This window comes from Prionailurus bengalensis, chromosome X (genome assembly GCF_016509475.1).
Source record: "Prionailurus bengalensis isolate Pbe53 chromosome X, Fcat_Pben_1.1_paternal_pri, whole genome shotgun sequence".
Classification (NCBI taxonomy): domain Eukaryota; kingdom Metazoa; phylum Chordata; class Mammalia; order Carnivora; family Felidae; genus Prionailurus; species Prionailurus bengalensis.
The window spans coordinates 127,807,007-127,834,122 of record NC_057361.1 but is presented as its reverse complement, the minus strand read 5'-3'; the positions used below and the strand labels follow the sequence as shown (position 1 = coordinate 127,834,122).

Here is a 27,116-nt window from a genome sequence, read left to right as displayed (position 1 = left end):
AGTCTCTGCAGCCGTGGAGAGAGAGCATGCGCTCACGTTTTGAAGGACAGTGGCAACACGGCAGGAGGAGACCGTGGCTGCTATCACGCTCGCGGGAAAACTGACATACCGGGTTGACGTATACAAAGCACTTGAGAGAGAGCCTGGAACACAGGAAGCGTGAGCTACTGTGACGTCTTACGAGACGAGTGTTTTTGGTGCCAAGTAGCCATGGGGAAGATCTGTGCTGGATTCTGCAGCTTGACTCCACGTCCTCTATTCCAACCTTCCTCTAGTGAGCCACCTTGCCCTGCACGAGTGTTCTTACAGGTGTCTCTGTACCCTGCTAGAAGAGAAACTGGGGCAGGGATGCCCGACACAGGCAAGGGGCAGCTGGCTGCCACCTGGGCGTGTCCCCTCAGGACTGAAGTCGGCTGCGCAGGAGTTTGGAGTTTTCCCACCACCTGCCACGGGTGGGGGTCCGGGGCCCCTCCCACAGGCACTGACCACACCCCACATTCTGTCCTAGGGAAACGGGGCAGGGGCTAGGGACAGACCTCTCTCTCCTCCCCCTGCCGTGACCTCGGGACCTGGAGGCTCAGCGTTCCTTCCATCCACCCCCCCTGTGGGCCGGCCCAGAGACTTCTGGCCCAGAGACTCCTAGCGTGATGCTACATCCTAGTAGTGGGTGGGAGAAGGGGCACTTGGGAGGAAAACGCCTTGATCCGGTGGGTGAGAGGGAGGGAGGGAGGGAGGGAAGGAGGGAGTCGTGCAGGGAAGAGGGGGTGCAGGGGACTGACCTCAGCCACGGTCCCCTTGGCCCTGAGGAGGCAGCCCAGGAGGTGGAGGGGCACACACAGCATGGAGGAGAGCGCAAAGCCCCAGCCCATGGCCTCGCCCCACCACGGGTACACGTAGGTGTTGTTGTAGACGAGCGGCTTGTAGTACACCATGTTGAAGATAAAGATGCCCTGCGGGTGAGAACCCCCCGCCGCGCGCTCAGCCAGCGGCGGGCCCTCGGCACCCCTCCCCTGGCTCGGGCCTCCCCCGGCCCTTACCATGCAGACCAGCGGGGTGAAGAAGGACCAGCACCATCTCATCCAGGGGCAAGGGCGGTACCCGATCATGCAGGCGACGTCGTCCATGAAGCGGTCGGCTCCTGGGGCGAGCGAGGCGGGAGGGCTGGAGCCGGACGCCCCACCACCCCTGCTCCGGCCCGCACCCCCAGCTCGCCCCGGGGCCCGGACCTACCGTACACCCAGGCGACCACCACGCACTCCCAGAAGGCCTGCCACAGCAGGGTCGTGCCGCTGGCCGAGTAGTAGTCAAACAGCTGGAAGACGTACATCCGCCCTGGGGACGGAGCCGGGTCAGGGAAGGTGGCAGGCAGCGGGAGGCCTGGGGCGGCCCCCACCCCGCCCCCACTCACATCAGTCACCATGGAGAGGTCGATGACAAAGCAGAGGGCGCAGCAGAGGGCCACGGAGATCTCCCTTTGGAAACGGAAGTAGTAGGAGGCCGGGAGGAGGTCGAGCAGGCCGGTGATGAAGCCTTCCACACCTACAAACTGTGGCCGGGCGCTCAGGCCACGCCCCTGCGGCCACCTGCCAGCCGTCCCCCCTGGCCCCGGGGCCTCCCCCACCCTCCCGGCACGCTCCGTCCTGTCCCCCCCCCCCCCCCCCCCCCGCCCCCCCCCCCCCCCCCCCGCAAACCTGGCTGTCCAGGCCGAGCAGCAACAGCATGAAAAAAACAGGGCAGCCCAGAGGGGGGCCACAGGCATCAGCGTGACGGCCCAGGGGTAGGCGATGAAGGCCAGGCCGGGCCCTGAAGGGGGAAGCGGCAGGGTCTCGACACCTGTGTCCCGCGCCCGCGTTCCGTTCCGTCCGGCCTCGTCGCTGCCCGCCGCCCTCCCCTTCTCCCCTTCCCTGAGCTTCCAAACTGAGGCATGGGGCGTGCGGTGGCTGGGGGCCTTTCCCCTTGAGTCAAGGTGTTGCCGGGGGGCCTGAGCCCGCGAGAGCGGGGTGTCTGGCTCAGGCTCCGGGTCTTGCCGGCCGGCTGCCCTTGTGGTCACCGGTCACCGTTCACCCCGGAAAGCCCCTCCTCTCCCTCTGCAACACTCGGCCGAATGTGAGGGGCTCAGCCCAGGGCCCCGGGGAGGGATGCACGGACGGACGGACGAGAGCTCGAGGCCCCCCGTGGCCCGGCCCGCGAGGCTCCGGCTCGGGGCCGACGGGAACAGCTGTGCCTCGCAGCTGCTCGGCCAGGCCTCCCTCGGCCCCGAGTAACGGGACAAGCGAAGTGAATCTGTCTCTCGTTTCCCAGAATATCTGTGTGCACGTGTGTTCTCGGATGGGGTCTGTTAGGACGGAAGGCCGGGCAGAGGGGTCGGGGTCCTCACCTGATTCCGCCACCTTGGAGATGTGCACGCTCTGCTCTGCGGCCATGAAGCCCACGATGCAGAAGCCCACGAAGCCAGTGAAAAAGCTGGTCCCGCTGTTGATGAGGGCCAGGATGATGGCGTCCCTGGGGGCAGAGGGGCCCCGGGGACTGGTCAGGCCGCCTGCTGCCCGAGGACGCGCGGCAGGGGCGGGGGGCAGACAGCGGCACCTACTTGTAGCAGTTGTTGTTGAAGCGGTTGTAGCTGCCCAGCGCCGTGAGGGCGCCCAGGCCGATGGCGTAAGAAAAGAAAATCTGGGTCCCGGCATCTATCCACACCTGGAGATAGACCAGGGCGGGGAGGAGGTAAGGGGCCTAGCCGGCCTGGCCCGCCCCTCGTCCCGTCCAGCCCACCGCCCCCTCACCTGAGGGGACCCCAGCTTCCACCAGTCAGGCTTGACGTAGTAGGTGATGCCATCCAGGGCACCGGATAGCAACACCCCCCCGCACCAACAGCACGATAAGGACCACGCAGGGGAAGGTAGCCATGAAGTACACGATCTGGGGCGGGAGTGGGGGGGGACGGGGGGGGGACCTGCTCAGAAGAGGCCCTGTGGCCCCGCCTCCCCACTTAGGGGCCCCCAGCCTCAGCAGGGGGACAGGCGGGCCACACTCCCCCCACTGTGGTACGCTCCGCTCCGAGGTCAAGCGGGAGGCCAGCCTGCAGCCCCCCCTTCTACTCCTCAGAGCCTGGGCTCCTCCCGAAGGAAGCGGGGTGCTCAGCTGGCCATCGGCCGCCCCCGCAAGGACAGGTCAGCTGTAGAGAGGGAGGGCGGAGGCAGGACCTTCCCCGGGTGGGGAGCAGGACATCAGCCTGGAGGCAGGTCCCATGCCTCCTGTGGTTCTCTGCACAGAGGCAGGGTCCTGGGCAGGACGGAGTGGACTGGGCCGGCCAGAGACAGAGGCGACAGCGAGGTGACCGCGAAGACCTCTGCCTCCGTCCCACCCTCAGCAGAGCAGGACAGGTAGGCAAGGGAGGGCCACGGGCCGGGTCCCCCCAGGCTGGCCGCAAAGCAGAGAGTGAGGAAGTAGTGAGTGAGGAAGAGAGGGAAACTGGGGCGGGGATGCCCGACACGGGCAAGTTCAGCTGGCGGTCGCCTGGGCCTGTCCCCTCAGGACGGAAGGCGGCTGGGCTGGAGTTTGGAGGTTGCGGAGGACTACCCAGGCACGCGTGGGAAATCCACCGGGCTGGGTTCAAGGACCTGCCCCCGCCTCAGGCCCTGGCCAGGTCACCTCGCATGGCGGGGTGCCCCTGCCCCCCACCGGCCATGCTGCCCCCACCCCTGCCATCATCACCCACCCCAACCCGCCCGCCTCCAGCTGTACCTTTCCTGTTGACTTGACCCCCTTGCAGACACAGAAGTAGGCCAGCACCCAGCAGGCCGGCAGACACAGGGTCACCTCCCAGTTGAGGGCCCCTGGCACGTCCAGCACTCCCCGCCCCCCCCCCCCGAGAGCCGCAAGACTTTGTTCCTGGGGGGGGGTCAGCCCGTCAGGGCTGCCGCAGCTGAGGGCAAAGCGACCGGGGAGCTGTCGCCGGGGCGGTGCTCCCCCATGCCGCTGCCCTCGGGTCCAGCTGGGCCCCCCTGGGCCCCCAGGCCCCCGGCCCAAGCCCACAGCCATTGCGGTGTGGGAGGCGGGAGCCCGGGAGCCCCCGGCCAGAGGCCGGTCGCGCCCTCGGCGGTGTACCCTCCCCCAGGCTGGCAGGCACTAGGGGACTGACGGCGCCCGGGACCGAGAAATGGTGAGGGAGCCAGGCCCGTCCCTTCCAGCTCCCCTAGGGGCCGCGCGGGGCGTGCTCCCTGAGGACAGGCAGGGCCTGGGAGTGGCCCCTGCTCGGCATCCCGCGTCGGCCCCCCCGGCCCCCGGGGACGGGTCCCGGCACACGCAGACCCGAGTCGTACGGGGAGCCCACAGACAGGGACAGGCACGGTGCTGCCCAGAAGCGCCTGAGCGCGGCCCACGCCTCGATGCCCGGGACCCGGGCGGGCGGCGGTCAGGGGGCTGCTCACAAGTGCGCCCGGCTGGCGCCTGCGCAGACACACGCTTGGGGGGAGGGGCGGGCCAGGCCGGAAACAGTCACGTGCCAGTGGCCTCACCAGAATGCTCTCGGGGACGAAGGAGCCCGACAGTGACGTCACGCGTCGAGGGGCGCAGCTTCCGGAACCAGCCTCCATCTCCTCGGGGTCAGCGTCGACCGGATCCAGGCTCTGGGCCAACACAGCGAGGCCGGCTCGGTGGGAACCAGCCTGAACACGCTTGAGGGGAGGGGCGGGCCGCGCCGGAAACAGTCACGTGCCAGTGGCCTACAGGAGGGGATTCTGGGCATTAGCCTCGGGCCGGTTTGCGCAGGTGCTCGGGGAGCGCAGGTGACGTCACCCGCTTCCCGAGGGAGCCTCGTTAGTTCGTTCGTTCGTTCGTTCGTTCGTTCCCTCGGCGGTTCAGCCGAAGTCCAGGCCGGGGAACCATGGAGGCCACAGATCGAGGCGCAGGCGGTGGGGCCGGCGGTCCCGAGGGTCAGCGTGGCCCGGGAGACCCCGGTGTCCCAGATGGCCCCGGAGGCCACGAGGGCCCCGGCGGCGGCAGAGGTGGTGAGGGAGAGGAGTGTGCCGCGGCCGGTGCGGCCCCGCGGGTCGCGCAGGCGCCATGTGCTCCCGTCCCGGGCGCAGCTGCCGTGCCAGGGCTTGGCGGACACCCTTTGCCGGGACCCGGTGGGCACGGCGGTCCCACAGCCGGAGGGCCGGGGAGCCAGCCGCTGCAGTTGTATCCTCTTGGCCGAGTGGCGGGTGGCCGGGGCGATGGGCCTAGAGGAGGCGACGGGGCGGGGGGCGGAGGGGAGGGGGTTCAGCCTGGGGGTCCGGGGCAAGGAGGGGAGGGGGGGACCGGGGCACCGGAGGGACCGGCCCGGGGGGCGGATGGGCCAGGGGTGGCCGGGAGGGGTGGCGGGGAGAGGCGGCCTGATGGACCAGGAAGGAGGGGAGCGGACCTGAGAGGATGGAGAGGGGGGAGAGTGGCCGTGGGGGAAAGCAGGCCTCGGAGTGGTCAGGACGCCTGAGGCACCGACGCGATCGGTTTTCGATGATGCCTTAACCGAATGGCTACCAGCTACGTCACCATGCCTTTCCCGTCATCCACGGAGGCACAGGTGGCCCACCAGTGTCTGGCGACACAGGGCCAGCCCCAGGTCGGGGCAGTTCGGAAGGAGTTCACGGTATTCGGCAACGTCCTAATTATGTTAGTTCCAAACGGGTCCCTCGTGGGGGGTGGTGTCAGGTCGCTAGGGCCTATCTCCTGAGGGCCGTTCTAATAGTGAATTGGAGACACCAAAGGTTAGGTCCAAAGAGGTAGGTGTGGCACCCTGAGCCTGCGGCCACCTGAGGGGGGGCAGAGAGATAGGGGCAAGAGTGATGACATTTCATTTGGATTTTCTTTTTCCCTCACTTTTAGCCGACTGACTGCCGAAGACCCTGGCCAACTCCAGGTTTCCATCGCCTCCTGTCTTGACCAGCTTTCCCTGTTGGTTTGGACCATGCAGCGCTTCGTGCCCCCGTTTTTCAGAGTGCCGGAGCCAGGCAAAAGGGGCTAATTGTAACCTAGCGTCCCTTCCTTCCCTAGGGCGTCCATTCCGATGCTGGTTGCCGCTTTATTACGGGGGTCTAATTGTCTGTATTGGACTTTGGGCCTTGTTTTTCCCTATTGCTGGAGGAGGGGCGTTCTTACAGCAGAAAATAAAACTATTTTTCCGCATCTGAGTGTATTTTCAGCTACTGTGTCAGAGCAAGGGGAGAGGGCAGAGAGAGAGAGAGAGAGAGAGAACCCAAGCAGTTCCTGCGCTGTGAGTGCAGAGCCCGACGCAGTGCTTGAACCCACCAACCTGAGATGATGACCTGAGCCGAAACCGACTCAGGTGCTTACCTGACTGAGCCACCCAGGCGGCCCTCGTTGATTAATTTTTCAATTGGAATAGTCATATTTTACTTATTGATTGGTGAATGCTCTTTATATACAAGAGATACCAAATCTTGGCCAAAGTAATTGAAAATACTTTCCTTCCTCATTGCTTCACTGAATTCTTGTTTATAGTTCTATTCTGTACTGGAGGGTTTTTAACTTTTTCTTGTATTTAAATATGAAGTTTATTGTCAAATTGGTTTCCATACAACACCCAGTGCTCATCCCGACAGGGGCCCTCCTCAATACCCATCACCCACCCTCCCCCCCATCAACCCTCAGTTTGTTCTCAGTTTTTAAGAATCTCTTATGTTTTGGCTCCCTCCCTCTCTAACCTCTTTTTTTTTTTTTAATGTATGCAAGTGGTACATTTTTGTCATTATGATTTTTGCAGTTGATGTCCAAGGGAAAGCCATCCCCACTGTAAAATTATAAAATTTGTCCCTCATGCCATCTTCTAGTACTTTGAAATGTTAACACACAAGGAATTTATTGTGGTGTGAAAGATGACATTGGTCTAATTTTGTCCCCTTCCCCCCAAGGTTCCTCAGGTGTCTCAATGTCATTTATTGACTAATCCATATGTCTCCGCTGAACTGAAATGTCGCCTTCACCAGGGTCTAAACCTGCATCTTCATTTCTTCTTGCACATTTGTTTCTCCAGCAAATTTGGGCTAGGTGATCTCGGATGGCCTCTCTGAGGAAACGGCCTGAAGGATACAGTAGAGAAAGTTGGGATTGGTGTGGGAGAAGGGACAGACAGAGACAGAGGAGGACAGACAGACCGGCCGACAGAGAGATTTGATTGGCTCAGCTTGGATTGCCCTTCGAAGGGCGCAGGGAGAAACATGAGGACAAGAACGAGATGAGAGAGAGAGAGGTTAGGGCATCAGTGCATTAGAGGACTGTTGCACTGGGGATACTGGAGCATTTGGGGTTTTCTTCTTTCGTTAAGAAAAACCTATTATACATAATACTACTATGAATATTTTGTTTAAAAAGATTGTACAGGGGCACCTGGGTGGCTCAGTTGGTGAAGCGTCTGACTCTTGATTTTGGCTCAGGTCATGATCTCACAGTTCTTGGCATCGAGCCCTGCATAGGGCCCTGTGCTGAGCATGGAGCCATCTTGAGAGTCTCTCTCTCTCTCTCTCTCTCTCTCTCTCTCTGCTTCCCCAACCCCCGCTCACGTGCATGTGTGCGCGCTCTCTCAAAAGAAATAAAAGAAATTGAAATATATTTCTATATATGTTTAAATACACACAACCCTAGTTTCAGTGGTGATGGAGTTTTCAGGTTATTGAGTTCACGATCTTGTAGGAACTGTACATTCCCCCATGACCTACTGATCCAGGTTTCTGTAATTACGGCATATTACCTGGTTAGCGGCTGAGGGAGCATTATTCTACTATGTAGGAGAGTGAAGGATATGGGGAGAAAGGCCCAGATGGGTGGCTGCAAAGTTGATGTCCAAAGTCGAGCACAAGTCCCATGTCCTCAGGGGAGGGTAAGGTTTCTCAGCCAGGACACAAGCAGTGTTCTAAGGGACCAAGCCAGAGCTGTGCCTGGAGAAAGAGATGTAAAATGAAGAGCCAGAAGCCAGAGTCAAACCCAACTTGAAAGAGTACGTAAAGAGCAATGGTGAAATTATTTGGGTTACTCGAGTCAGAAGAAAAAGAAAGCCGGTCTTGACCTTATTCTTAAGTCAAACAGTAAACAAAGCAGGATGCAAAATCCAGAAGCAAACAGCCACAACCACAAATAAACCAACACCAGTGTCTAATTACACAAAGGTGTTAAGCTCTGTTAGGGAAGAAAACATCATAAATAAAATGGAAAGACAAGTTAGGAAGACATTAGTAACCCAAAGGGCAAACTAAAGTGAGTATCTTCAAAACACAAGTGACCCTTAGCAAATAAATCCATAAAAGACACAAACAGCCCAGTAGAAGATTGTACAAATGACAGGACCATGGGATTCCTGGAATAAGGATTATAAACAGCCAATTTGGTACAGGGTATTGTTTACCAGTGGGAGCGTCTACATAGCGTGAATGGAAGCCTCCACTCTTGGATCCCCCACGGAACGTTTCCATGAGGATCTGCGCTCAAATAAGGACAGCCAGAAGGAAAGTAGCAAGCACAAAGCAGTTTATTAAGGACAGTGCACTCTCCAGGTGGCAGAGCGGACAGACCCAGAGGTGTCTGGGGTTTGGGGTGTCCTTTCTCTGTATGTTTGCATAGGTTCCGGATGGGTCACAGCTGGCGGGGTCTCCCACTGAGGGTGCTTCCCATCATGTGAGCAACTCCTCCTACCGGTTGGGAGGGGGAGTTTTTCTGGCCCCGCCCACAAGGTTCTGGCCAGAAGAGTCCATGGCCATCTTCCCTTGGGCGGGGAGAGTTGAAAACAAAACGATGTAAATCTATTATAATGAAGCTGTAGGTTACCCTGAGGCCAAGGTTGAAGAGGAGAGCCCCTGTTCTGCACCTGTGGCCCTTGGTCTGTCAACCTGGGGGTGTTGGAAGCCATAGGACCAGGATGTTAACAGCCACAAAGTCAGGACATTGTGCCCTCAGGCTTCTAACGTGTCACCTATTTAACACCGCCTTTGCCTCTGGCTCATGTCTAACCAACTGCCTACTTGATCGGTATGATCCTATGTATGCAAACAAGCAAAAGAAAAACCGTTATAAACGCAGATGAATATATCCTAGGAAAAAGTCTGGGAGGACACACGTAAAACTGGTCATAATGGTTACTGCAGACACTGAGTTTATGGGAAATGTTTACTTTCTAACAACACACCTTTGTGTAAGGCATGAATGATTTTATAATACGCATACATTATAGTGGAAAAAAAATTTAAATATCTCAGCGTTCGGAGCTGTAAGTGCACTATGATTCCAGTTTTGCTTTCCTACTTTAAATGTGTATGCACGTACATTTGGTCTTTTAAAAATTTTTTTAAGTATATTCATTTTCTTTGAAAGACAGAGAGAGACAGAGAGACAGAGAGACAGAGCACAGCAGGGGTGGGGCGGAGAGAGAGGGGGACACAGAATCCAAAGCAAGGCTCCAGGCTCTGAGCTGTCAGCACCAGAGCCCGACGAGGGACCCGAACTCACGAACCGCAAGATCAGGACCTGAGCCGAAGTCGGACGCTCAACCGGCTGAGCCACCCAGGCGCCCGTGCACATACATTTGTAGTGCAAGAAGAAACCTGAAATAAACCATCAAAATGTTTACAGTGAGGTTCTCTCGCGGTGGTGAGGTTATAGAGGGCATTTTTTTCTTTTTTGGTCACTTTGTAAGTTTCTGTAACTGCACAACCTATGCAATGACCATGTTTTACTTCCATAAATAGAAAGCAGTGTTTTAGAATAAGGGGGGGAAAAAAAGAGCAACAGAAATATTTGATCGTTGCTGAAAATGGGGGGAAACCTGGCACCCAAAATAGGATTCACCAAATGGATCACGTGCATGACATTTCAAACTCCTGTGTGATTGGATTCACCCCCAAAGCACTGGCATGTGCCAGCCCCACCCTGGAGAAGATCTTCATGGGCTTACACACATGGGGGGAAGTGCCTGGTGGGGGGGAATGGTGGGGGGGAAATGCCCGGTGGGGGGAAATGAGCTTACACACATGGGGGGAAATGGTAGGCCGAAGGCCTTCCAGTGCCACCTTCATTCCAATCTCCGTGTTGGAGAGGTCAGCAAAGGGTACCTCCCGTTGTCACCAGTTCCCACAGAAGCACTGCAAAACTCCCCGTGTCTGCTCAGCGTCTGTTTGTATCTTCAGGCTTCTTCTGCAGAGCTTCAGGGGCCACCCAGGCAGGTGCATACCTGCGCCCAGGGCATTGGAAGGAGAACCTGACGTCGGCCGTGCTGGTTCGGGGAGTCATGTCCTCATCAATCATTACACTACGGCTGCTGAGCGCGTGTCGTGGGATGAGGGGCTCTAGAGTGTGTACGAGGGCCATGCCCCTTGCCATGTCCAATGCAAACGTCACAGCCTGGCTCTGGTCCACAGCAAAATTGGTGCCTTCGTGTAATACATTGTACAGGGAGGGATCCATATGGCATCCAGTGTGCGACGAGGGTGGGGTGTGGAGCAGGTGGAGACTGACAGGCACCTAGCACTGGGAGCACATTCGGATGTGAGAAACTCCTGAGCCGGGGACACTCCTCGTTGATTTGATGTGACCAGTGCCTAGGAGGCACTTTCTTTCCCGAGGGCCTTGAACAAAGCCCTCTTCACCTCCTTGTTTCCCATGCTGTAGACGACGGGGTTGAGCATGGGGGTGAGGACCACGTACAGCACAGGGAGCACCCGGTCCCGCAAGCCAGAGCACGCAGAGCTGGGGAGGATGTAGCAGAGGACTGGAGCGATGTAGAAAATGCAGACCACGGTGGTGTGAGCACCACAGGTGGAAAAGGCTTTCCTTCGGCCCTCAGCGGAGTGGATCCTGAGAATCGCAGCCACAACACGTACACAGGAGATCGCAACCGGGGCACGGGGTGCAAGAGCCACCACGAAACTGAGGACAAACAGGGCAAGTTCGCTGGCCCACGTGCTTGAGCAAGAGAGTCTGGTCAGTGGAGGGAGGCCACAGGAGAAGTGGGTGATGAGGCGAGGCCCGCAGAACCTCAGTGGAGCTGCAAGGACGGTGTGGGCGAACGCATCGGCCAAGGCAAGCAGGCGGGAGGTGGAAGCCATTCCTGCCCGGGTCCGTCCGACGGCCCAAGAGGACTAGGTGGTGCGGTGGCCGGCCGATGGCCGCATAGCGGTCACAGGCCATGGCTGTGAGCAGGAAGCACTCCCAGGGAGCCAGGAAGCGGAGAAAGAAGATCTGGGGAAGACAAGCACGATAGGGCACGGTCCGCACTGCTGCCAGCAGGTGTTCCAGCACCTGAGGCCCCGTGCTGGAGATATAGGCAGTGTCCAGCAGTGAGAGGTTGACTAAGAAGTCGTCCATGGGAGTGTGGAGTCGGGAGTCCATCACAGTAAGGCTGGCAATGCCCAGCCACGCTGTGGACCAGCAGAAAGATCACAAAGAGCAAGGGCCTCAACTCCTCTGCGTCGGCCAGCCCTTCCAGAAGGAACAGCGACACTCGGGTCTCATTCCCCAGCTGCCCGGAACCATGCGCAGAAACCTGCACCTGTAGAGTCCAACTCAGAGTCAGATGAGGATCCAAGTGTGGAGTTCCAATTTGCACAAGGCAGCAGGGTGAGGGAAGGTGCAGAGACAACAACAACAACAAGAAAAAGAGACAGGTTTCAAGCTTAAGAAAATAAGACTCAGAATTGGGGGAGTGAGGCTAGGTTCAGGAGGCCAGCGGTAAGGTAGAGGCCAGTAGAATGGAATCGGTAACCCCACACCAAGACAAGGTGCACAGACCTTGAAGCCACGGTGCATGCACCTCCTGTAAGGATATCAAAGTCAGTCCCTCAGAAGCTTCTACCTGAATAAGGACCCTAGACCTCGTAATTACCTGCAGTGGTCCCCTTATTTCACCCTCACCAACCCAGCAGAGCCCCAACTCAGGAGCAGTGATAGGACACTAGTCAGGTCCCTCCTCCTCCCGCTCTGAACCTTTCAGTGCCTCCCGTCTCACTCAGCGTCAAAGCCAAAGTCCCCCCGGCGACCTACCAGGCCCTCTGTGATACGCTCTCCCTCCTCTCCTCTCCTCTCCTCTCCTCTCCTCTCCTCTCCTCTCCTCTCTGACCATCGGGCAAGAAGTCTGTCAGCTCCGTGCCCCATATCACATCTTCGGACTGGCCCACAGCAGCAAACACCCTTGCCTATTCCCTGCCTCGGTGGAAGAGAGCCCTGCCCTCCTATCCAAGGCTAGCTTGTCCGATTTCCCCAGCTGCTCTCTTCATTGTGCCAGCCCTGCTCGGCAACCCTTTTACATGGGAATGTGCTAAATGCCACTCGACTGTTCACTCTCAGATGGTTTATTTTATGTTATCTCGATTTTACCTCCATGAAAAAAGGAAGCAAACTAAAGACTTTTTCAGACATGTAAAAGCTGAGATTAACTCGTTGTCAGCGGAAAACCTGCACTACAACAAATGTTAAAGGCTGTTCTCCACAAGCAAGGATGATAGCACGTGGGAACTTGGACCTACATGAAGTAATGAAGAGGGTTCCAGAATTGGAAAGTATGTGGGTAAATGTAAACATTTTTTCTCCCTTCAAAATGTCTCTCAATCGTCGCAAACCATCTAAAGCAAAAATATTGACAACACGGCGTGGGGTGTGTAACTGCTATAGAAATAAAAGGTATGACAACAATAGCACAAAGGACACCAGTGGGTGGTTGGAAGGGTACTGCTGTAATGTTCTTACGTTACGGGCGAAGTGATTTGAAATGACTTGAAGGTGGTCTATAATGAGGTAAAACACATATCAGGATCCCTAGAACCCTAGGTTTAATATGTACACTTCTCTGGCGGAGATAAAGTGAATTTCTAGAAATTACTCAATCTGAAAGGAGTCGCGAAAAGACAGAGAGGGGAACGCAGAACACATGGGGCAAACAGAAAATAAATAGCAGGATGGTAGATTGAAACTCAACGATACCCCTCGTTACATTTATTCTAAATGGTCTAAACGTGGCAACTAAAACACGGAGATTGCCAGACTGGATAAAAAGGCAAAGCAAAACTATATGCTACGCCTAAGAAATGCGCTCTATGAAGACACAGATACGGTAAAAGTAAAAAGATGGGCAAAGATACACCACGCAAGTCTTCTAATAAGAAAGTTTGAGCAGCTATATTAAGAGCAGGCAGGACAGACTTCAGGACAAGGAATACGATGGGGTGGAGGACATTTGCTAACGATAGAGGGGTCACTTTGTGAAGAAGACATAAAATCAAAACCTAAATACATAGTAGGAAAGAAATAATGAAGCTAAGAGGAGGTATGAATAAAACGTTAAATGGACAAACAATAGAGGAAAATCCATGAAGCGGAAAGCCTTTTTTTCCTTTCTTTCTTTTCTGTTTTAATGTTTATTTTTGACACAGAGAGAGACAGGGCGCGAGTGGGGGAGGAGCAAAGAGAGAGGGGGGACACAGAATCCGCAACAGGCTCCAGGCTCCAGGCTCCAGGCTCTGAGCCGGCAGCACAGAGTCCGATGCGGGGCTCGAACCGACGGACGGACCGTGAGATCATGACCTGAGCCGAAGTCAGACCCTTAACCGACTGAGCCACTCAGGCGCCCTCTCCCCCACTTTTTAAAGGTTTTATTCATTTTTGAGAGAGTGCATGTGGGGGAGGGGCAGGGAGAGGGGGACAGAGGATCTGAAGTGAACTGCGCTGACAGCAGTGAGCCCCATGCGGGGCCTGAACTCACCAACTGCCAGATCGTGACCTGAGCCAAAGTCGGACGCTCAACCGACTGAGCCACCCAGGTGCCCCTGAAAGCTTCTTTAAAAAAAAAAAAAAAAAAAAAAAAAAAGCATACCAGGGGCACCTGGGTGGCTCAGTCGGTTGAGCGGCCGACTTCGCCTCAGGTCATGATCTCGCGGTCCGTGAGTTCGAGCCCCGCGTCGGGCTCTGTGCTGACAGCTCAGAGCCTGGAGCCTGTTTCAGATTCTGTGTCTCCCTCTCTCTGACCCTTCCCCGTTCATTCATGCTCTGTCTCTCTCTGTCTCCAAAATAAATACACGTTAAAAAAATGTTTTTCTAAAAATACCAATAAAGCTGATTTTGAAAAATAAAGTGTAACCAGGGAATATTAGGAACAATATTTGTGGGTAAGTTTCCCAATTTAGATGAAATGGACAAATTCCTTGAATGACACAAATTACCAAAACTGACTCAAGAAGAAATAGAAGACCCGAATATCCCTACATCTATGAAAGCAATGGAGCCGAAAACTCCAGGCCCCCGTGGCTTTACTAGTGGCTACCACCAAATTCTTAAAGGAGAACTTTCACCAATCCTACACAAATGCTTTCAGGAAGCAAAGGAGGAGAAACATTTCCCAAATCATCTTATGAGGCCAGCATTACACAACCCCAAAACCAGATGAAGACATTGCAAGAAAAGAAAACCACAGGGCAATATCCTTCAGGAAGTCACACACACAAAAGAACTTGATTCGATATTAGCAAATTCAACCCAGCAACATACAAAGAGGATGATACCATCATGGCCAAGTGGGGTTCATGCCAAGAATTGGTTTTCATTAAAAACAAAAAAGTCAATCAGTGTCATCTGTCATATTAAGAAAATAAAGGAGAAAAAACATGTGATCATTTCAACAGACACAGAAAAAAAGCATCAGACAATATCCAACAACCACTCATGACAAAAACTCTCGGAGAACTAGGACTAGAGGGAAACGTTCTTAATCTGATAAAGGGAACCTACAAAAATCCTACAGCTAACATGATACTTAATGGTGAAAGACAGAATCACCGCCCCCGCTCCCTCGCCCGCAAAGTTTGAGAAACAAGGTATGGATGTTCACCACTTCCATTCAACACTGTCCTGGAAATCCTAGGCAGTGCACTAGGCAAGAAAGAGGAATAAAAGTAGTGACACAGATTGCAAAAAAAGAAACGGGATTATCTTTATTCAGAGATGACATGCTTGTTTACGTAGAAACCCCTAAGTGATGTACAAAAAAAAGAAGAGTGACATTTTTAAAAAATCACTACCATTTATAATAGCATCCCCAAACATGAAGTATTTGGGGACACATGTAATAACATATGTGCAAAACCTTTACGGTGAACACTAAAAACTATTGATAAGTGAAAGAAAGCTTACAAAAATGGAGAAACGCATCCTATGCGTGGAGCGGAAGATCCTGTATTCTTTTTTCTTTTAGCGTTTATTTATTTATTTTGGAAGAGACAGAGAGAGCATGAGCAGGGGAGGGGCAGAGAGACAGAGAGGGAGCGAGAGAGGGAGGGAGAGAGAGAGAGAGAGAGAGAGAGAGAGAGAGAGAGAGAAAATATCCCAAGCAGGCTCAGAGCTGTCAGTGCACACCCCGACTCTGGGCCCGGTCTCACAAACCGTGAGATCATGACCTGAGCCGAAATCAAGAGTCAGACGCTTAATCGACTGAGCCACCCAGGTGCCCCAAGGCCCTGTATTCTTAAGATGTACACTCCCACCACAGCATTCCAGAAATTCATTGCAAACCCAGTAAAAATCGTGATAACGCAGAAATGGACAAGCTGATTCCAAAGTGTATATCCAAACGCAAAGAACCTGGAATAGGCAGCTCGAACTTGCAAAAGAGGAATAAAGTCGGAAGACATAGGATGACTAAAAGAGGATACAGACAGAATGGAAAGTTCACATGTCACTGGTGGGACTGTAAATTGGTATGATCACATCGGAAAACAGTGCTTCCGTTTCTTATACAGTCACACTTACGCTTACCATGTGACCCAGAAATCCCACTTCTGCTATTTACACGAGGGAATTAAAAATATATGTGTGTGCAAAGACTTGTACGTGAATCTTCGTATCGACTTGATTAACAATAACCGCAGTTTGGAAACAAGCCAAACGTCCAATAGCAGGTGAGTGGTTAAGCCTAAGTTACGGTACATCCACGCAATGGAATACCGGTCAGCAACAAAGAAGGATGGACATACTGTGTGATTCCTGGAAATTCCAGAAAAGGCAAAATCTAAGCTGAATTTGCTGTGTGGGGGCAGACTGTAGAGGAGGACATTGTCTGCACGGAGGCACAAGGGCGACTGTGAGAGCGATGGGAATGTTCTGGATCTCGGCTTTGGCTGTGGACACCTTTGTCGTAACTCATGAAACCGTACGCTTAAATGTGTGCAACTTCCCATACGTGCATTTTGCCTCAAATGAGCTGAGCAAAAACAAAAAAAGAGAAGGGACAAACAAAAACTGAATAGCAAAGTGGCAGACTTAAATCCGACCATATCGGTAATCGTATTAAATGTGAATTTGCCAAACAGTCCAATTTAAAAGCAGACATCGTTAGAAGGGTGCTTTCTTTAAGTGACCAAACTACACGCTGTCTACGTGAGCCACATTCAAGACGCAAAGACACCAATAGGTTAGAAGTAAGAGGATGGAAAAGGACTTACGAATAAATAGTGAGCAAAGAAGCCTGATGTGGTTATATCGATATTAGAGAAATCAGACTTCGAGGAAAACTGTGTTACCAAAGATGAGGGGATGCGTTTCATACTAGTAACAGCAGCAATGAATCCATCTGGAAGAGAAAATGATCATAAATATGTCTGTGCCTAATGACACACCTTCAAAATACACGGGGCGCCTGGGTGACTCAGTCGGTAAGCGTCTGACTTCGGCTCAGGTCATGATGTCACCGTTGGTGAGTTCCAGCCCAGCGTCGGGCTCTCTGCCCGTCGGCACCGAGCCTGCTTTGGATCCTCTGTCCCCCTCTGTCTCTGCCCCTCCCCCACTGGCTCTCTCTCTCTCCCCCTCTCTCAAAATAAACAAACTTAACACACACGCACACTCACACACACACACACACGCACGCACGCACACACACAGGCGTGCGCACGATGCAAGAATTTTTGAGATTAACAGGTGAAAGGGACAAGTCCAAAATCACGGTTGGAGATTTTAACATCCTCTCTCAGCAAGCGAGAGAGAGAGACAACACACTCTGTTAAAAGAAATAGAGCAGGGATTGGCAAACTACCGCCTCCTGGCCAAATCCAGCCCGGGGCCTCTTTTATGTGAAAAGTCTGTTGTCCCCCGACATAGAACATACGATCAGTGGTATCACCTACCTTGACCGATGTCTTTAGAACACTAAACAGGAGATCTGAATTTCACATGTGTGTCCACTACACATTCTTTTCAAGTACAAGTATGTGTTCGCCAAGATAAAGCATTTTCTGAGCCACGGACCAATTCTCAACACGTTTCAACGTCAAGGATTGAAATTTAACCCGGTACGTCTCTGACCAGCCTTGCCTTGTTCTTGATTCTAGAGGGAAAGCTTTCAACCTCTCACTGTTGCGTATGATGTCAGCTGTGGGTTTTGTCGTATGTGGGCTTTGTGGTATTGAGCTATACAACTTCTCTGCCCCCATTCGTGGAGGGTTTTTATCATGGAAATATGTTCTATTTTGTCAAACGCGTTTTCTGCACCTAGGGAGATGATCATATGGTTTTTATCTTTCATTCTAACGATGCGGTGCTTCGTTTATAGACACGCATGTGTTGAAAGATCCTGGTTTTCCGGCTGCAGGTTCCTCCTGCCCGTGCCCGGAGATGAGAGCTGCCTGCCCCGTAGACAGTGACAAAGAACAGGGCAGACAGAGACAGTCCGAGGCTCAGGCTGAGGCGCTCTTTGGTGACACTGCTCATTGAAATGCTTCCACCAGCCACAGGCCGCTCTAGACACTGGCCACCTTCTTGCTGTGACACCTGCCTCCAGGACAAGGCAGCTGTGCCTTTACTTTCCTCACTTGTCCTGAGGACCTATTCGGAGACGCTCAGGTACAGATTCGTAACTATAGAGTCACGGAGTTCTACACAGCTCAGTCACGTGCTCAGAGGCTTTAGGAGTTGGGCCATGGCAGTCTGTTTGGGCATGGACAGTGGGGACCATGAGCCGCACCACCGTGTGGGGAGTAGCGTCAGGCAGAGGCTTCCTGGATATCGCAGCTGGCGGGCCGTCGAAGGCTCGTGGCACGGCTGGTTCAGGCAGACGCATCCACGCGGGTGCCCGTTTGGGCAGACGCCCGAGGGTGTCGTGGCACTCTAAGGGGTGGAGCTTCATAGGTGAGAACTGATTGGCTACAGAAGGGACTGCTTGGTGGGAACCAATCACAGGTCAGGAGGCATTACCAGTGGTCCGTGTGGACAGTTGCTCTGGGCATCCGGAATTGCATTGTGGAGTAAAGGGGTGAAGCATTGTGAGAGAGCGCTTTGTCCTTCAGTGATGCCTTGAGAGGGTGGGCGGATTCAAAGTTGGGTCTCAGGTGGCTGGTGGAGGCCCCGTGAGGGCAGCAGACGAAGGCACGGGTGCCGTGGGCGTGGTGGTGGGCGCAGCAGGTGGTGGCCAGTGTGTGCCAGGTGGACCTCGTGGTGTCAGTGGCCCCAGAGTCCCTGGTGGTTCGGGTGGTGCCTGTGACCCTGGCCATCCCAGCAACCCCGGAGGCCTGAGCGATCCGGAAAGAACCAGCATTGTGGGAGAGGTAGGTGCCGCCTCTGGTGGCGCTCTCCAAATGGAGCGGGCACCCTACACACCAGGTCCTGGTGGAGATGCCGCGCCTGGCGCCAGAGGTCCTGGTAACCGACTGCTTCAGTTGTATCCTATTCAAGGAGTCCCAGCGGGCTGGACGGCAGGGGGATGGGCTGGAGGTGGTTTGGCGCGCGGCGGGGTGGGGTGTGGGGGGAGACTTGGGGAAGTGGGGTTGAAAGGGGAGCAGGAGGGAGCTCCGGGCACCTGGAGGGTATCAGCTAGGGTTTGGCCCGTGCTGACAGAGGATGGGGAGTGGGGTGGACCGCCTGATGGGACTGAAGCGGTAGGGACAATGCTATCCGGGGTGGCCTGGCTGTATAGGGTGGGAGGTTGTGGACAGCCTGAGGGTCAGCCTGGGGTGGGGAAGGCAGGCCTCACTGAAGAGGAGGCCTGAGGCACAGGCAAAATTAGTACTGTGGATGGTGCCTTAACCCAGTCTCCACCAGCACCCTCACTATACCTTTCCCCTCGGCCATGGATGCGGAGATTGCCCACAGGTTCCTGACTCCAAACGAGGAGCTCCAGGAGCCGGTTCGGGAGGAGCTCCATGTGAACGGCAGCATCCTGACTGTGTTAGTTCTAGAACGGTCCAGGGAGAGGGTGGTGGCAGGTGACCAGGGACAAGGTCAATTCCGGAGGAGCTGTAACGCAGACAAGGGAAACAGGAAAGGAGTGAGTCGAAGGAAGGAGTGTGGTGCTCTAGGATCGTTGCTGTGTGAAGGGGCGGAGCGGGGAAGGTGCCCCACCGGCCCTCTAACTTGACTTATTTTTTCCTACCTTGTAGCCGCTTGACTGCCGATGACCCTGGCCAGCTCCAAATGTCCATCACCTCCTGTCTTGGCCAGCTTTCCCTAGTGATACGGACCATGCAGATCATCATGCCCCCCTTTTTCACAAAGCCGCAGCAGTGAAAAGGTGGCTGGACCCAACTCTGTGTCCCCCCCACATGACAGTGATTCCTGCAGCAGCTGCCGTTTTCTTACTGAGGCCGCATCTTTTGCCTATACTGGCCCTTGGGTGCTTCAGATCCACATTTTTTTTTTTTTTTTTTTTTTTTGGTGATCAAATGGTAACTGCTACTATTCTATGTCTGGGTTTCTTTTTAGCATCTACGCCTTCTCCTATTCTCGCCTTTGTTCTCAGGTAGGGGGAGAGATTCTGACATTCAGATACTCAAGTACTAGAAGGCAATTGAAGAAGACAAGTTAGGCGATGGGAGACAAAAATGATGTCCTGTTATTCAGGACATTAACTACTGTCAACATGTTAGAACTTTTAGTTTTATACTAGCATGTACGTAGTCATGTATAATACCTGCAGAGTAGGACTTTGTGGCTTATCGGCCTTGATTCAGATCTGTGCAGAAGAGCGCTGGCACAGCTGGCTAGGTCGGCCCCACTGCCCATTCTATACTCCCGTGTCATCAGAGGCCTCATTCCCTGAGGTTCCGAACCCACAATTCTCAGAGCTCCTTGTGGTTGGCTCTCACTTGTATCATCCTTCCCCAAAGTGTTTTTCCAGTTTATTACGCTGCTGCTTGCTTCCCTGAAGTCCTGACAAGGGTCCTTGAGGAAAACAAAAAGGGGAAGAGGTCTCCCTGAGGTGGGGAGGGGACGTGAGGTACATTACCCTTTGCCTTCCCCTCCAAGACTCTCTTATTTAGCACAACAGTGGGGCCACGGACAAGGCACCCGAGTGGCTGAGGAGGGGAATGGGCGACGCCCCGGCGCAGGAGGTGAGTCTCTAAAACGGAGAGAGGAGGAACAGAGCCTTGCCTGAGGGAGAATTAGCACTGTCAGCAGAGAGAGACTGAGCTGTGGAGAACGCCGTGACTCTATAGTTACGAATCTGTACCTGAGCGTCTCCAAATAGGTCCTCAGGACAAGTGAGGAAAGTAAAGGCACAGCTGCCTTGTCCTGGAGGCAGGTGTCACAGCAAGAAGGTGGCCAGTGTCTAGAGCGGCCTGTGGCTGGTGGAAGCATTTCAATGAGCAGTGTCACCAAAGAGCGCCTCAGCCTGAGCCTCGGACTGTCTCTGTCTGCCCTGTTCTTTGTCACTGTCTACGGGGCAGGCAGCTCTCATCTCCGGGCACGGGCAGGAGGAACCTGCAGCCGGGAAACAAGGATCTCTCAACACGTGCACGACTATAAACCCCGCCCTCGGCCGCCTCTCCAGCAGCTGCTGCCTCTCCAGCGGCTGCTCCCTCACCAATCGTCGCCACGCGCTGTGACGTGTGACCCCACTGCACCCACGCAAACCAGTCCTACCTCAGCTCCACCCCCTCCCCACACCCCTAGCCCCTCCCCAGACCTCGTGGGAGGCCGCCAGACTCCACGGCCTGTTGTCCAGAGGGCCCTGCCTCTTCCTTGGGCTCAGTGTCCCCAGCACGTGGGGCTCCACGACCTCGCAGCGGTTCGTGGAGGGAGATGGGCCACAGCCCAGACGGACACGGCCCCGCACCCCGTCCCCTTCCCCGGCACAGGTGGACACACCAAAGCGGCCTTTGGAGGGGGCGACTGAGCACAGGTGCGGATCAGATCGGCGGTCTGGGAAGGTCACGAAGGGGCTCCCGTCGGGGGGCAAGCCTGCCAGTAGGAGGCAAGGAGGGAAGGGATGGCGACTGGAGCTAAAGTAGTTAGTGGCCACGGAGAACAGGGATGCGGTCGCATAGGAAAAAACCACAGTGCAAAAGGGAAATCACTAAAATCCCAACCTAGGCAGCTACTGTATATGTGCACGGAAATCCTGCCACGGTAGCCTGAAGTGTAAACACCTCGTATCTCTGTGTGGTGGGATTGAGGGTGGTCCCCACTTCTTTTTTGTGTATTTCTCCCCCAAAAGGTTCACAATGACTTTACCTGACCTTTAGTGTTTTCAATTCTTTGACATCCTTGCGTGCGTGATCTCTACGCCCCACGTGGTGCCGGCACTCACGACCCAGTGAGTGCTTCCACAAGTCAGGCTTGAGAGAGCAGATGATGCCATGCAGGGCGCCGGGCAGCAGCACTCCCCGCACCAACAGCACGACGAGGACCACGCAGGGGAAGGTAGCTGTGAAGTACACGATCTGGGGCGGGACGGAGGGGGGGACCTGCTCAGAAGGGGCCCTGCGGCCCCGCCTCCCCACTTAGGGGCCCCCAGCCTCAGCAGGGGGACAGGCGGGCCACACTCCCCCCACTGTGGTACGGTCCGCTCCGAGGTCAAGCGGGAGGCCAGCCTGCAGCCCCCCCTTCTACTCCTCAGAGCCTGGGCTCCTCCCGAAGGAAGCGGGGTGCTCAGCTGGCCATCGGCCGCCCCCGCAAGGACAGGTCAGCTGTAGAGAGGGAGGGCGGAGGCAGGACCTTCCCCGGGTGGGGAGCAGGACATGGCCTGGAGGCAGGTCCCATGCCTCCTGTGGTTCTCTGCACAGAGGCAGGGTCCTGGGCAGGACGGAGTGGACTGGGCCGGCCAGAGACAGAGGCGACAGCAAGGTGACTGCGAAGACCTCTGCCTCCGTCCCACCCTCAGCAGAGCAGGACAGGTAGGCAAGGGAGGGCCACGGGCCGGGTCCCCCCAGGCTGGCCGCAAAGCAGAGACTGAGGAAGTAGTGAGTGAGGAAGAGAGGGAAACTGGGGCGGGGATGCCCGACACGGGCAAGTTCAGCTGGCGGTCGCCTGGGCCTGTCCCCTCAGGACGGAAGGCGGCTGGGCTGGAGTTTGGAGGTTGCGGAGGACTACCCAGGCACGCGTGGGAAATCCACCGGGCTGGGTTCAAGGACCTGCCCCCGCCTCAGGCCCTGGCCAGGTCACCTCGCATGGCGGGGTGCCCCTGCCCCCCACCGGCCATGCTGCCCCCACCCCTGCCATCATCACCCACCCCGACCCGCCCGCCTCCAGCTGTACCTTTCCTGTTGACTTGACCCCCTTGCAGACACAGAAGTAGGCCAGCACCCAGCAGGCCGGCAGACACAGGGTCACCTCCCAGTTGAGGGCCCCTGGCACGTCCAGCACTCCCCCCCCCCCCGAGAGCCGCAAGACTTTGTTCCTGGGGGGGGTCAGCCCGTCAGGGCTGCCGCAGCTGAGGGCAAAGCGACCGGGGAGCTGTCGCCGGGGCGGTGCTCCCCCATGCCGCTGCCCTCGGGTCCAGCTGGGCCCCCCTGGGCCCCCAGGCCCCCGGCCCAAGCCCACAGCCATTGCGGTGTGGGAGGCGGGAGCCCGGGAGCCCCCGGCCAGAGGCCGGTCGCGCCCTCGGCGGTGTACCCTCCCCCAGGCTGGCAGGCACTAGGGGACTGACGGCGCCCGGGACCGAGAAATGGTGAGGGAGCCAGGCCCGTCCCTTCCAGCTCCCCTAGGGGCCGCGCGGGGCGTGCTCCCTGAGGACAGGCAGGGCCTGGGAGTGGCCCCTGCTCGGCATCCCGCGTCGGCCCCCCCGGCCCCCGGGGACGGGTCCCGGCACACGCAGACCCGAGTCGTACGGGGAGCCCACAGACAGGGACAGGCACGGTGCTGCCCAGAAGCGCCTGAGCGCGGCCCACGCCTCGATGCCCGGGACCCGGGCGGGCGGCGGTCAGGGGGCTGCTCACAAGTGCGCCCGGCTGGCGCCTGCGCAGACACACGCTTGGGGGGAGGGGCGGGCCAGGCCGGAAACAGTCACGTGCCAGTGGCCTCACCAGAATGCTCTCGGGGACGAAGGAGCCCGACAGTGACGTCACGCGTCGAGGGGCGCAGCTTCCGGAACCAGCCTCCATCTCCTCGGGGTCAGCGTCGACCGGATCCAGGCTCTGGGCCAACACAGCGAGGCCGGCTCGGTGGGAACCAGCTCCGCGGCGTCTGTCTGCGCAGGCGCCCTGGCCATCCCCGACAGCCTTGCGCGCCGAGGGGCCGGGCTTCGCGAGGCCTGCCAGGGGCCTCAGCGGTCCGCCGACAGTGGGCGCAGCGTAGCGGTGGGCTCTGAGGAGGCCGGTGCGGCGGCCATGAGGGCCCCGGACGACGAAGCGGCCTCTCCGGCCCCGGACGACGGCGCGGAGGAAGTGGCGGTCACGCAGGCCCCTGACGATGACGGCGCGGACGGCGCGGCGGTCACGAGGGCTCCCGAGGGTGGCGCGGAGGACGCGGGGGCAGGCCCACAGGCCTCCGACGGAGGCACGGACGGCCACGACCCCCAGCTTAGCCCCCGAGGTCCCGGTTGCCAGGGCAACTGCAGCCGCCACGATGGCGAGGGTGGCCCTGGCAGCAAGGGAGCAGTGGTCGAGGGGGCCTGCGCCCCTCCCCTGGCCGAACGGGCCCCGAGGGCCCTGGCCCCCGGTGGAGACGCAGCGCCGGTGGCGGCGGGGACCTCCTCAGGACTGCTGGAGTTGTATCCTTTCCGTGGAGCCTGTCTGGGCAGGGGCCGTGGCGGGGTGGCTGGGGAGCAGGGCGGCAGCCCGGGGACGGGACGGACGGGGGCGGGGGTGGGCAGCCTGGCGGGACAGGGACGGCCGGTGCCCGCGGGCCCCCAGGGTGGGGGAAGCGGCTCAGGGTGGGCAGAGGTGGCGGGAGGGAGCGCGAGTGTCCCGGGGGTAGAAGCGGGCCTCTGAGTGGTCAGGAGGCTTCAGGCCATGGGAACTCCAGGAGCCCGTTGTGCCTTAACCGGGTGCCTCCCAGCAGGCTCACTGTGTCTTTCCGGTCGCCCCTGGAGGCAGAGATGGCCCGCAGGGCCCTGACGACACACGTCCAACGCCACCGAGGGTTGGCTCAGAAGGAGCTTTGCGTGAGGGGCAGCGCCCTGGCCGTGTGAGTCCTCCAACAAGAGTAGGCGCGGGACGGGTGGGCGGTGGCGGCGGGTGCCGTGGTCGCATCTCTGCCTTCCAGTGCCGTCGTGGAGGCCCCGACGCACGCGTTAGGTGGAAGGCGGGGGGGGGGGGGGGGGGGGGGGGGGGGGGGGGGTTTGTGTGGGGGAAGGGGCTGGTGCCCTGCACCTCCACAGCAGGTCTCCCCTTTAACCGGATTTCCCTCTTCCCTCACTTCTAGGAGATGGACTACTGAAGACCCCATCTGCTTCCGAGTGTCCGTCAACTCCTTCCTGGACCGGCTTCCCCTGGTGATACGAAACATTCGCGCCTTGGGGTCCCGGCCTCCGCCACGCCTAGGCCCGGGAAAGGGGGCCGAGGCCTAACCTGGTAGCCCTCACTGGGCAAGGCACGGGGCGTTGACACTTGGCGTCCTCGCCACTTTATTATCGGGGGTCTAACGTTCTGCAGGTCCGGGCCTCGGTGGCTCTTGGCCCACTTCAGTTCCTTCCCTGCGCCCGGAGGGACGGGCGCTTACGTGTTTGTTACTGCACAACATGAAACTGAGCTACTCTTTTGTGTCCGAGTTTCTTCTCAGTTCCTGCGCCTCCACATTTTCTTACCTTTGTTCTGGTGTTGGAAGGGAGGTTCTGGGAATCGTAGTCCAGCAGTCCAAGCTTATCGAAGACGACTCAGGGAGAGGAAAATCAGGTCCTATATTCAGCGCTAAATACCGCTGACGTTTTGGAATACGTTCCTAGTTGTATTTACCCGTTAAATGGATAACAACGTATAACGTATGCATTTTCCAGTTTAGCGTTAACTTTTCTCCGGATCCTTTTTGTTTTGTTTTGTTTTGTTTTTGTTTTTCCCCGTTGAACGTACTAGCTTTCCCACTCCCTAAAAACTCTTCAAAAACTGTTATCCAGGAGACACACAAATGTATTATTACATAATGGTGAGCAGTCGGGTCGTTCTCAGCTTTGCCCCTATTATGGGTCGTGTGAGTCAATGGGATTCTTGAACAGAAGTCTTTGCGCGAACAGTTACTTCCTTCAGATCGTTTCCAAGAGGTAGAATTCCCGCGTTCTATAGCTTCTCGGCACACAAGTGCTCTCCAGAAAAGGCGCCCCGCCGCCAGAAGTCTGGTCTCCCCGCATCACCAACCAGTAGGGTGGCTTCCTACCGAAGTAGAAGACTCCTTTTGTACCAGGGAAATAAGCACGGAAACACTAGAATAGGAATTTTGGGGCTTACTGGCCTTGTTTCCGGTGAGCAAGGGAGTGGTGCCACAAGTGGCTACGGGTTTGGGGGCGAGGTGGGGGGTGGTTAGCTCCCTCTGGGTAGCTTGTGTCTTGGAACCTCGCTAAACAGGAGTGCTAGCCTCACGAGGGTTCCCTCGGAGTTTCTACATGCATGGTCATGATCTCTGTAAGCAAACACGGTTTTGGTTCCTTCCTTTCCGGCCTTGCCGGGGCTACGGGGGCGGGGGGAGGGAACAGGCCGACACTGGACAGATGGGAAGCAAGAGCAGGAAGGCACATGGCAGAGAACCAAATCCTGGATCCAGCCATGCCTGAAGACAGAACTACCCGCCCCCTGCCCCCGCCACGATCGTTCAGTTACACACACCCAGAAACTCTCCCTTTGGTTAAGCCAACATGAATCCTTTTTTTTCTTTTCTTTCTTTCTTTCTTTCTTTCTTTCTTTCTTTCCTTCTCTTTCTCTTTTGTTCGAATGGTTTTATTTAGTGTTTGAGAGCAAGACAGAGACAGCGTGAGCGGGGAAGCGGCAGAGAGACAGAGAGGGAGACACAGAATCTGAGGCAGACCGCAGGCTCTGAGCTGTCGGCACAGAGCTCGACGCAGGGCTCAAACCCACGAACTGTGAGATCGTGACCTGAGCCGAAGTCAGACCCTCAACCGACTGAGCCACCCAGGCACCCCCGTCGTGAATCCTTTTTAGTGCTTTTCTTTTTGTCTTTCTTCACTTGCAATAGAAAAGTCTTGTCCTTTATTGACTTGCGGAACCGTAGGTTTTCTTGTCACTTCACCTGAGAACGTGGCTCTCCCTTCTTTTAACAGAGAAACTGGGCTCTTTAAGTTTACAAAGGCATTGGCTCCTAGCTGGTAGGCCTTCAAGCCGTATGGTGGTAGAGTCTTCTGTGGGTAAGAGTCCAGAGAGGGAGGGGAGGGACTGCAAGGGGCAGCTGGAGGAAAGGGACAAAGAGAAGGGGCACTGGGACCCACCCTTTCCGGATAGGGCTCCCAAGACTGGCCCGGAATTGTGGGGCCAGATCGTCAAGAGACCGGAACTTAGTGTGAGCCTCCCTCCCTCTCCCAGCAAAGCCCAGAGTTAGGCCACCGCCCTGGCCCCACAGACGGACTGCTGAAGGTGCCGGGCGGCCTTAACACGTCAGCCAGGTCACAAAACAAATCGATTCCAACGCGTCCCCGGGCTCCCCTCCCAGAGACGAGCCAGAGCCCTGCCCCGCGGCCCGCCGCATCAGATGTGATCCGGCCCGCATCTTCCACGGCCTCCTTCCCTCCCCTCTCCACCTTGCTCACTCGGATCCAGCCACACTGGCCTCCTCCCTTCTCTGAAACACACCAGGCCCACGCCTGCCTCAGGACCCTTGCACTGCCTCTTCCCTGCCTGGACCTCTCGTCCCCCGGGGTTCCATCTGGCCCACTCAAATAGCATTCCTGGCCGCTCTCCTTAAGGTTGCGTCCCACGCTCTCCCCACCTGCATTACTTTCACAG

The 27,116-nt window shown here is 56.7% G+C and overlaps 5 protein-coding genes across 6 annotated transcripts; 3 read left to right on the top strand and 2 right to left on the bottom strand.

Annotated features, from left to right (window-relative positions):
- Nucleotides 1-430: 430 nt before the first annotated feature.
- Nucleotides 431-4,038, bottom strand: LOC122477186 (sodium- and chloride-dependent creatine transporter 1-like). Its single transcript, XM_043570044.1, is given in 10 exon segments — nucleotides 431-950; nucleotides 1,038-1,138; nucleotides 1,231-1,546; nucleotides 1,692-1,729; nucleotides 1,732-1,803; nucleotides 2,378-2,502; nucleotides 2,591-2,694; nucleotides 2,781-2,858; nucleotides 2,860-2,916; nucleotides 3,742-4,038. Coding segments are annotated over 10 exon segments (1,488 nt in total). The 3' UTR covers nucleotides 431-650.
- A 719-nt stretch (nucleotides 4,039-4,757) lies between these two features.
- Nucleotides 4,758-6,162, top strand: LOC122477023 (cancer/testis antigen 1-like). 2 transcript variants are annotated; one of them, XM_043569957.1, is made up of 3 exons: nucleotides 4,758-5,178; nucleotides 5,521-5,626; nucleotides 5,863-6,162. In XM_043569957.1, the coding sequence occupies exons 1-3, from the start codon at nucleotides 4,883-4,885 to the stop codon at nucleotides 5,917-5,919; spliced, it is 459 nt and encodes a 152-aa protein (XP_043425892.1). In that variant the 5' UTR covers nucleotides 4,758-4,882; the 3' UTR covers nucleotides 5,920-6,162. The 2 variants fall into 2 exon arrangements, with proteins under 2 accessions (XP_043425892.1, XP_043425891.1); XM_043569956.1 differs by having other exon boundaries at nucleotides 4,784-5,178; nucleotides 5,521-5,649.
- A 3,935-nt stretch (nucleotides 6,163-10,097) lies between these two features.
- On the bottom strand, nucleotides 10,098-12,063 carry LOC122477022 (olfactory receptor 3A3-like). The gene is given in 2 exon segments (XM_043569955.1): nucleotides 10,098-11,105; nucleotides 11,107-12,063. Coding segments are annotated over 2 exon segments (789 nt in total). The 5' UTR covers nucleotides 11,371-12,063; the 3' UTR covers nucleotides 10,098-10,580.
- A 5,848-nt stretch (nucleotides 12,064-17,911) lies between these two features.
- On the top strand, nucleotides 17,912-19,655 carry LOC122476837 (EKC/KEOPS complex subunit LAGE3-like). Its single transcript, XM_043569684.1, has 3 exons — nucleotides 17,912-18,673; nucleotides 19,054-19,179; nucleotides 19,392-19,655. Exons 1-3 carry the CDS (start codon nucleotides 18,591-18,593, stop codon nucleotides 19,516-19,518), a joined length of 336 nt encoding a protein of 111 aa, XP_043425619.1. The 5' UTR covers nucleotides 17,912-18,590; the 3' UTR covers nucleotides 19,519-19,655.
- A 3,598-nt stretch (nucleotides 19,656-23,253) lies between these two features.
- LOC122477365 (EKC/KEOPS complex subunit LAGE3-like) lies at nucleotides 23,254-24,927 on the top strand. Its single transcript, XM_043570293.1, has 3 exons — nucleotides 23,254-23,941; nucleotides 24,229-24,357; nucleotides 24,595-24,927. The coding sequence occupies exons 1-3, from the start codon at nucleotides 23,559-23,561 to the stop codon at nucleotides 24,737-24,739; spliced, it is 657 nt and encodes a 218-aa protein (XP_043426228.1). The 5' UTR covers nucleotides 23,254-23,558; the 3' UTR covers nucleotides 24,740-24,927.
- Nucleotides 24,928-27,116: the final 2,189 nt, after the last annotated feature.

Excerpts from the sequence above, each read along its gene's own strand:
- LOC122477365 (XM_043570293.1), top strand. The coding sequence starts at position 23,559 with ATGAGGGCCCCGGACGACGAAGCGGCCTCTCCGGCCCCGGACGACGGC. Across the intron at positions 23,942-24,228 it reads TCCTCAGGACTGCTGGAGTT|CAGGCTCACTGTGTCTTTCC; the intron begins GTATCCTTTCCG and ends GGTGCCTCCCAG. Across the intron at positions 24,358-24,594 it reads AGGGGCAGCGCCCTGGCCGT|GAGATGGACTACTGAAGACC; the intron begins GTGAGTCCTCCA and ends CCTCACTTCTAG.
- LOC122476837 (XM_043569684.1), top strand. The coding sequence starts at position 18,591 with ATGGAGCGGGCACCCTACACACCAGGTCCTGGTGGAGATGCCGCGCCT. Across the intron at positions 18,674-19,053 it reads GGTAACCGACTGCTTCAGTT|CACCCTCACTATACCTTTCC; the intron begins GTATCCTATTCA and ends AGTCTCCACCAG. Across the intron at positions 19,180-19,391 it reads AACGGCAGCATCCTGACTGT|CCGCTTGACTGCCGATGACC; the intron begins GTTAGTTCTAGA and ends CCTACCTTGTAG.
- LOC122477023 (XM_043569956.1), top strand. The coding sequence starts at position 4,883 with ATGGAGGCCACAGATCGAGGCGCAGGCGGTGGGGCCGGCGGTCCCGAG. Across the intron at positions 5,179-5,520 it reads GGGAGCCAGCCGCTGCAGTT|CTACGTCACCATGCCTTTCC; the intron begins GTATCCTCTTGG and ends AATGGCTACCAG. Across the intron at positions 5,650-5,862 it reads TTCGGCAACGTCCTAATTAT|CCGACTGACTGCCGAAGACC; the intron begins GTTAGTTCCAAA and ends CCTCACTTTTAG.